The sequence below is a fragment of the Dicentrarchus labrax genome, unplaced genomic scaffold, assembly GCF_905237075.1.
Source record: "Dicentrarchus labrax unplaced genomic scaffold, dlabrax2021, whole genome shotgun sequence".
NCBI lineage: Eukaryota > Metazoa > Chordata > Actinopteri > Moronidae > Dicentrarchus > Dicentrarchus labrax.
In genome coordinates, this window is record NW_026136707.1 from 22,154,280 (window position 1) to 22,163,290 (window position 9,011).

Genomic DNA, 9,011 nt, shown 5'->3' on the forward strand with positions numbered 1-9,011 from the left:
GTGTGGAAGCATTTCTCTTAGCCTTTATAATCAGTATAATTTAATAGAACCGCAAAGTAGGATATAAGTCCTTATATTGATGTATGTGGCTCTGTGTGTTAGTGTGTAAGACCCAGATCACTTTATATTGATTATATCAATGAGGTAAAAACGGTCATGCAGCTTTTATTGACCGCAAAATATTTAGATTTTAATTACAGCGTTCACTTGAGTGACTTAAATGCACCTTTTAAATTGTTCAGCGTCGTTGTGGTCTTTATTATCAGTCTCATCCATTGACCATCATCAGCATCTGACTCTCTCGTGGTCTCAATGCTGCCTTTACGTGCTGCTCGTAAGCTCCTACTGCGCAACAAATAAGTGATATCGAAAAGTTCAACTCATTGATTAGCGAATGAACTACCCATAGACGTGTAACTGATTATTATATTATATAACACAATTTCTCACAAAAACACCTAAGACTAACAACTAACAACTAAGACTGGCAACAAGAATGGGCGAATACACTTTCTAGGAGAAAAAGCAGTGTAAATTGGTTGATAACCAGACCAGTTATACTAAATTGACTGGCTGATTAATGTGTATACTAATATGTATGTATACCGTATGTAACGTTAGATATAAGATTATATAGATTTATTTATTTGTTTTCGCTAAAATATAAGCTACAAATACAACATTTTGGGACAGGCAAAAGTACGTGCTCCATAAAAATGACACCAACACGTCGGTGGTCCATATACTATCAAGGGAGCTCTACATTCAACGTGAGAATATACAGAGACGAGATGGTGAACCTCTTCACCTTTTTTATTTAGGATTTTAAAAGTAGCCCAGCATATGTGTTTTAGAAAGGCGGCTTCACTAAACTCTGACAAATTAAAAGCGTGAGTTATAATATTCCTGGCAGCCTCTGAAGGCAGCAGCAGCAGCAGCAGCAGCCTCGGTTCACACTTCCTTTGAGCAGGAGCTCACTAGGGCAGCCATTTTGATTTGGAACCGCAGCGCTGGAAAGAAACTGTCTGGAAAAGGTGGGGTAATGTTGCTTTAAGCACAGATCTAAGATTAGTTTCCATTCCCATCTCCCCCACTGTACGGAACTTTATTTAAACGTAAAGGCAGGTTTGTTCCCCCGCTAAGATAACGCTGCTACTATGTGTTAGCTTTAATTTTGTATCTTCGCTAATGTTAGCTCACGTTAGCTTGGTGAGCTTCCTTCGCTCACAAACGCTTGACCAGAGGCAGCCTTGGAGCCGTGGAGGTTTAGATTTCACTGGCCCCCGAATTTATTTTAGTATCATGCGTCAGTAACGACACAAGACCTCATATTACATAGGTTTTATTCCCGCTATGAACAGAGTAAATGCTTCACAGCTAACTGGAGTGGCTAACATTAAGCTAGCCGGTCCGCTTTTGGTAACGTTAGCACTTTAATCGAAGCTAACGCTCGCTCTTTTCTGGCCATTAGACGAGACCCAGGTGTAATGTTACAGGACATAAACTGCAGCAGCAGCTCTAGTCATGTCAGCAAAATAGATGCTGGGGTTGCAAATTAAAATCTAAATCGAGTTGTCCGGGGTGTTTCAGGTGTAAATCCAGAGAAGAGTGATGTGGGACCAGGGAGGACAGCCCTGGCCGCAGTGGCCTCTGAGCCAGCAGCAGTGGATGCAGTCGTTCCAGCACCAGCAAGATCCAGGTTAGTGAGGGATGCACATGCACCACTAAAGCATTTTTCTTCAAAAGAAATGTGCATCTGCAGGGCTTCAATGCACATGTACCCACTGCTCAAACATCCCTGATAAATAGAGTTTTGCTAGACCTGCAATATCTCCTATATGGGTGTGTTTTCAAATATTTGGGTGTATTTTCTGGCTTTGTGAAGGTCAAGTGGACTGGGCTGCCCTGGCACAGGCATGGATAGCCCAAAAGGAGTCGACAGGAACTGAGCCGCAGAACATTCAGCCCAATGGCCAGGACATCCCAGGCCTTGAACCCGTCGGACAGAGCAACCACGGCGCCTTCCAGGGTGACCCAGCATTTGGCAGACTGTGGCAGCCAGGTACAAGTTTAACGCCTTGAGCCACAGTACATTTTTCAATTTATTTTTCTCTTTTATGCACCATTCTTCTTTTTTGGCACTGGAAATGGTACAGGATTGGAATGAGTCCATATTTTCAGTACTGACTTACTGTAGTGTGATTTATTAGACTGAAGAGAATTTGTTTGTTTTTTGATGCAGTTTGTGATCTCTCATGTGTACGTGCTTAGATAAAACTTTAACGGCTGGACACCAACTCCCTCTTGAGCAGATGTTGAGAAGTATAAACAGTAGAGATTTCATTTGTGGTCACACCTATATGTTCATATTGCTTTGGCTTTTGTTTATTAATTATGTTGTCATTAACAGAATGGGGAATGCATGGCCAGCCACCTCCTCCTCCACCCCCTGAGCAGCCCTGGATCCCTCCAGGGTCAGGACCGATGGATGTGGTGAACCCCAGCGAGGACAGCAACAGCCAGGACAGCGTGGAGTTCAACTCTGAAGCCCACCACGGGGTTTACCCCCAGAACAGCCATGGGTATGGGGCACAGCCCGACAGCTACGCCATGGCCCCCATGGCCATGAACCAGTTTGATTATCAGGTATGCAGATGCTACAGTAGAAACTGTTGAAGCGTTTGGGTTTTAGTGTGACAACCAAGTAACACAAGAAGGAGCAATCCATAGAAACTGCCGGGTCCCAGCATCTAGGTGTATCAGTCATTGCTTTCTTGATGCGGTGCAGAGGAAAGTGTTGGCTTGTTGAGGATCCAGCATGGTTTGGTATTATTTATTAGCAGATTTTTTTTCTATTCTTTTTTTTTTTAACCAAACCAGGCTTTCTAGTCCAGTCAGGAGTGATGGATGAATGTCAGCTAACTTAATCTGGGGAAAGACAACAACCACCCCATGCTCAGTGCATGCCACTTGGTGGCAGTTAAGAGAGGTCCTTCTGTGCTCCGAACTACCTTTTTAATTTTCACTTTGTGCTGTCTCTCTACAGCATGGAGCCGCCTCCTCCTTCGCCCCTGCACCCACAGGCTTCCACTCCCCATATTGGCAGGGTCCCCCTCAGAACAGACGAGATACCAGACCACCTGGGTTCAGAGACCGGCCCAGATCCCCTATCCAGCTCCCTGTCAAACAGGAGGCTCCAGCCCCACTAGGTGAGTGTGTTTTCACTCAACTAATAGCTAGTTGTCAGATTGTTTCAGGTGCATTAATGTACTATACAGTTGGTGTGTTACACATCAAAGAGGGTGACTTCTCTTTATATTTTATGCAGCATGAAATAATAATGCTCCTAATTATATGACAAAGTAGGAAAATTTACATGCAGCTAGGAATTCCATATTATTAATTTATTATTATTTGGTACTGTTTACTGTTGGGAACCATTTTGATTTTTTGGCATTATTTATCAGTTATCATCCTATCCCTGTTTGCGCTTATATGACTTAACTCAACACCCTTTATCTGTCAAATTATAGTACTGTTACAAAATTAGAGCAGATGCAAGTAGTCAATTGACATGAAAATAATTGGCGACTATTTTAATAGTATGTTAATGGTATAAGTCAGTTTTAAAGCAGACATTAATTACCTGATTCCATATTTTCTGTTATGAAGATTACCAGTGTGTTGGAATATATTTGGGTTTGGGTCTGTTGGTATGAACATTTCATGACATCATCTTGAGCTTTGGGAAAGTCTGATGGACATTTCACTATTTACTGACATATACACCAAATGAGTAATCAAGAATATTATCAGCAGATTAATTGATGATGAAAATAATCATTAGTTGGAATGTGTAAAGGCTCAAAAGCAGTATATGCATCTTAACAGCATGGCAGTAAATGGATAATTCATTTTGACCTCCAGTTTCCCCTTTAGATGCTGTAAAAAGGCGCACACTACCTGCATGGATCCGAGAAGGCCTTGAAAAGATGGACAGAGAGAAGCAGAAGAAAATGGAGCGAGAGCGAATGGAGAAGGAGCGTGCAAAAATGGCAAAAGATGATGGCAAAGCGCACGAGGCAGACGGGGAAGGGGATGGGCCACGTGTCCCCCGCAAGAGTAAATTTGTAAGCAACCCATTTCTGGCCTTGACAAAAAAATTGTTTCTTTTGAAAAAAAAGGGTTACAGGTTACTTTTATGAGTGTTGTATGTATAGCGTTCCTATTCTGGTGCGATTGTAAACAGGAAAAAAGCCCTTGAAGGTGTGTAGTTCTTGGGGGGGCTCCCCAGAACCGTTTAGTCCCAAAACACCTAATGCTGCCCTCACAACTTTCCACTTTGTTGATTAAATATGAGTCCTTGCTTCTGTTTACATCAGGACAGTGACGATGAGGGTAATGATGACAATGACGATGAAGAAAAGACCTCCATGAAGAAAGAATTTTCTGGCCGGAGCCCGTCGCCTGCTGCTGAGGACAGTGAGCCTGAAATGACTGAGGAGGAAAAGGAATTCCAGTTGGTCAGTTTGATCATTCAGATTATTTCCTCTGCACGTAGACTGTTGTGGTTGATCTATTTTTGAGGATTTATCAAAAATAATGGATTGTATGTTTTTCCCTCCTGTCACTAGATGATCATCACAAAAACACTTCTGACAGAGATCCTTCTTGAGGTCACTAATGAAGAGATCCAGCACGTAGCCAAAGAGTCTCACAGGAAAGCCACTCGAGGTCTGCTCTTGTTTTTTCCAGTTAATTCATCATCTATGCTTGTCACCAAGACGTTATATTTAAATCTTAAGAGATTCTATTATGTGCATACTAATCTCTTAAATTACACTCAGTTATACCCTGTAAAGAGGGATGATTGAGCAGCAAACGTGGGAGTATATCTGATATGCATTTTCAACCATTCTCTGCTAATGCATCAGAAGGAGAGAGAGCAGAGGAATGATTTTATACAAACAGAATTTAAAAACCTGGTCTTCTGTTACATGGTATTGAAGGTCCTGCTGAAAGACTGTAAGATATGACTGAATAAAGTCTCGGCACAGACTGACAAACAGTCACCTGTACATACAAGAGACTTCCTCCATTGAAGTGACTGTGCATTAGTACAGATTGGTTCTTTCCCTCCTGTCCGACTGTTTGACTTGGATTGTGTGACGGAATTTTGTTTGTTAACCCTCTCTCTTTTCTCCATTTTTTTTTTTTTTTTTTTTTTTTCTCTCTTGTTACCAATGGCAGCTGTGAATAGTGCTTTATCTGTGACCCCCTTCTCTAGCAACTCTCTTGCCTTTGAGAAAATGGCAGTATGTGTTTTAACATGTTGTTCCTGTTGTTGATGTGAATCAAAGCTCCTGCAAAACAGCTGGCACAGTCAAGTGCACTGGCTTCTCTGACTGGTCTCAGTGAGTATCCCCTTTTCTATCACCGGGGGGAGGGAAGGAAAATATTTTTAATTTATTGGGGGTTGTTAGTACGAACATGGGAAAATCTTTTAGCACCAGACCTAACACCCAAATACAGTACCCAACTTAAAGATGGATTCAAATAAAAGTGGAATCTCAGTGACTGAATTGGGTTTAGTTTTGCACTTTATGATAGAAGCATGCTCTTGAATACAACGTATTTCTATCGAGTTTTAGTTTCAATGGGCTATATGTATTCGTTTTTATGGGGTTTATCCGTCTGAAATATAAAGTTATACAGGATTAAGTGCCTTCCACTGAGAGCTTGGGGTGGGATTGAGGGCTTTCAAAAGAGAAACCTGATTTGTGAGAATGGATCTTGGTGCTTTCCAACTCTCAACAACCCGGGGGCTCTGTTGTGGCAGGTGGGCTTGGTGACTATGGTTCAGATGAGAGTGAGGACGACGATGAACGCAGTGTGCGAGGGTCTGAATCCTCCGACACAGATGAGGAGGAGTTGCGCCACCGCATCCGGGAGAAGCAGGACGCCTTCCGCCGCAAAGAGCGGGAGACGCTGCAACTTCAAGAAAAACAAGCACAAGAAGCTCTGCTTGCACGCGGTAAGACATGATGTTTGTGTCCCTGCAAATGTAGACTAGGAACACACTACATACCTTGACTCTAATACCTCAAAAATGTACAATGAAAAAAAAAAAAAAAAAAAATATATATATATATTTTTTTTTTGACCAATTATGCTTAATTTGCTGTTTCAATTTAAGCTGGATTAGTAATAAAATAACAAAGATGATGATGTTAAAACATAGAATTAAGATGTGAATATACTTAAACCTGTGCAAATGCTCACAGTGTGGCCAGGAGTTAAAATATCCAAACTAATGCTGACTTTATTTCATCTTGAACATCATTTAAGACCATAATTAATATGAAAGTTATGTAATGTGTTCGTGGTCTTTACAGCACCTGATGTTTCCTGTTTTTTTTTTTTTTTTTTTACATGAGTGTTTGTTGTTTGTTTCTACAGAAGAGATGGTGAAGGAGAGATTGAGCAGAGAAAAGGGGGAATATGATGAGGGCCAACTAGAGAATCCACATAAACAGGAAGTAAAAGAGAGGGAGGCGGAGCCCTTGGTAGAGAGACGTAGGTCCCGTAGTGAGAAGGAGGATAGTGAGAGCAAGCCCTCGGGCAGAGGGAAGGAGCGATCAGGGCGAGGTGGTAGCGATTCCCCAGCCAACGGTCATAGCAGCAGTTCCCGCTCCACCTCCAGCCACAGCAGCCGCCGTTCTTCCTCCTCCTCCTCCTCTTCTTCCTCAGCATCTTCACGCAGTTCTTCTCGATCCTCCTCCCCACGAAGGAAGAGGAGGCGTAGCCGCTCCTCCTCGCACAAGGCTCGCCGGCGCAGCCGCAGCCACAGCTCCCACAGGCATCGTAGTGAGAAGGTTAGGGACAGGAGGAGGAGTAGTGCTGAGAGATCAGGCCGCCACAAGAAAGACCGCAGTGATTCTAGGGAGCGCAGGAGCCGCAGGAGTAGATCCAGATCCAGAGAGAGAGACCGGGGCAGAGCCAGGGCCAGAGACAGCCGCAGTCGCAGTAGAGACAGAGAAAAGGAGAAGGAAAGGGAAAAGGACAGGAAAAGGAGCCGGGATGGTCGAGACAGCAGTCACAGCCGCAGCAGCAAACACAAACAGAAGGCCTCCAGTAAAGACAGAGAGAGGAGGAGGGAAAGGAGTCATAGCCATGAAAAAGACAAGAAAAAGAAGGATAAGGATAAGGATAGGGAGAAAGACTCAGATAAAAAGAAAGAAAAGCCAAAGGCCAAAGAGAAGGAGAAGGGAAGCTCTGTAGTCACAGAGGAGAACGGCAAATCCAAGAAAAGGAAGGAGAGTGACTCATACACGGACTCTCAGAGTGACAAGCACTCCCGGCAGGACAGCAAAGCCAGCAAGAAGGGCTCCGTCAAAGCTAGCAAGAGGCGCTCAGACTCCGACTCAAGTAGATCCCCTACCCCTGAAGTTAGCAAGGAAAAGAAATCTAAAAAATCCAAACGTAGTCGCTCAAGGTCGACGGAAAAATCTCACAAGTCTGGTAAGAAGGCAAGCCGCAAACACAAGTCTAAGTCGCGATCAAGGTAGTATTCGTTTTATTCTCTTTATTTCTTACTGTATGTTTTCATTGTATGTCTCATTGTGATTTCTCTGGAGTCCATGTAATGATTATATTTCCAATAACTTTAAAAAGGAAAATTCTTAAAGTTGTTGACTGAATGTTATGAAAAAGTACTGCCATCTGTTTAACTGTGTAAAGTGGAGTCTGTTGCAATAAAGGGTTTTAGTGCTACATGACGGTTTTAATGCAAAAGTCCCCTCTGTTGCCTCAGTAGAGTCCTGTGTTCTGTTTTGTAGAAGCCTTAAATAATGCCAAAGTGAACCAGACAGAAATGTCCTAACACTGCACTGCAGGGTAGACCTGCTTCTCTAGAGTCTGCAGAACATTAGTTTTTAAGGATATTTATACAGTTTTTTTTGTGTTCTATGAGTACAGTATGTCGGGGGGGTTATCTGTGCATGTCTGTAATTTGTAGTCTAAGTGGGTAAGTGTGATTGGTGCAGTATTAATGTTATGTCCACGCCTCTCTTTCAGGTCAACATCCCCCTCCCGTCGTAGCAGACGCTGAGGAGCACAGTTAACCTCCTGATCTGTGCACTTTACCATTTTAAATTCCATGAGTTGAACAGGCTTGTCTCATTATAGAGGCAGTTGTGTAGGTGACCCCCCCCCTCCCCCCCCCCCACATACATTTCTTTCATCTTTGTAAATATGTTGTTATTTTTAAAGTGTGACTGAAGAACAAGACTTTCTGAATGGTAGGAGTTTTCACTTGTATCGTTATGCAAAGCTTAATAAGACTCTGTGGACACTAAAAACTCAAAGTTGTACCATTTTAAAGCGTAACAGGATTAACTTTTTTCCGAAACATTATTGTAAGATGTCCAAATAAAACTGTTTGTTCCTTGAATTGTCTCACGTCTTTTTTTATTTTTTTTATCTTAAAGTTTACTCTCTTAACACCAGAGGATTCATAATGTTACATTTGTAAGTCAAAACAGAATCACAAAGCCCAGGGACCTGCTACTGCCCTCTGCTGGTTCATAATGATTCATACTTTAGTTCTTTGAGCACTGCAAAAAAAAAAACTGAATGTCCCTCTCCCCCCTCCCTGTCTCTCTTCTGCTGCTCTTATCTAATATAAGCAATATAAAGCCCCCCCAAAAAGATCAGAAGGGTTTCATGTCTGAAAATGTCATCCCAGTTACATTACTGTAGCTCAAGGTTGTATTTGTTGAATTGATGTGCCGCAGTGCAGATTTGCTGATGGAAACAGAACAGTCACTTTCTCATGGGAGAACATGGTGCATGTGGAGGCCATTCTTGCTCGAGCTTGATGAAGGTAATATGAACTCTGAAAGGATGTTTATGAACCTTGGAGAGGGAGAGTTTAAGCTTCAGTAACTAATAAGATCAAATTCGTTCTAAGCTGAGTACTAATAATGTCCATGACAGAAGGCTAATATTAA

At 42.4% G+C, this 9,011-nt stretch overlaps 1 protein-coding gene across 4 annotated transcripts; it reads left to right on the forward strand.

The window, feature by feature from the left end:
- Positions 1-757: 757 nt before the first annotated feature.
- pnisr (PNN-interacting serine/arginine-rich protein) lies at positions 758-8,452 on the forward strand. 4 transcript variants are annotated; one of them, XM_051405679.1, is made up of 12 exons: positions 764-1,034; positions 1,591-1,699; positions 1,886-2,062; positions 2,411-2,646; positions 3,047-3,209; positions 3,928-4,130; positions 4,383-4,523; positions 4,635-4,734; positions 5,361-5,414; positions 5,840-6,034; positions 6,460-7,564; positions 8,077-8,452. In XM_051405679.1, the coding sequence occupies exons 2-12, from the start codon at positions 1,612-1,614 to the stop codon at positions 8,108-8,110; spliced, it is 2,496 nt and encodes an 831-aa protein (XP_051261639.1). In that variant the 5' UTR covers positions 764-1,034; positions 1,591-1,611; the 3' UTR covers positions 8,111-8,452. The 4 variants fall into 4 exon arrangements, with proteins under 4 accessions (XP_051261642.1, XP_051261641.1, XP_051261639.1 ...); XM_051405680.1 differs by having other exon boundaries at positions 3,940-4,130; XM_051405682.1 differs by lacking the exons at positions 4,383-4,523; positions 4,635-4,734; positions 5,361-5,414; ... (1 more) ...; positions 6,460-7,564; positions 8,077-8,452 and having other exon boundaries at positions 758-1,034; positions 2,411-2,582; positions 3,940-4,043.
- Positions 8,453-9,011: the final 559 nt, after the last annotated feature.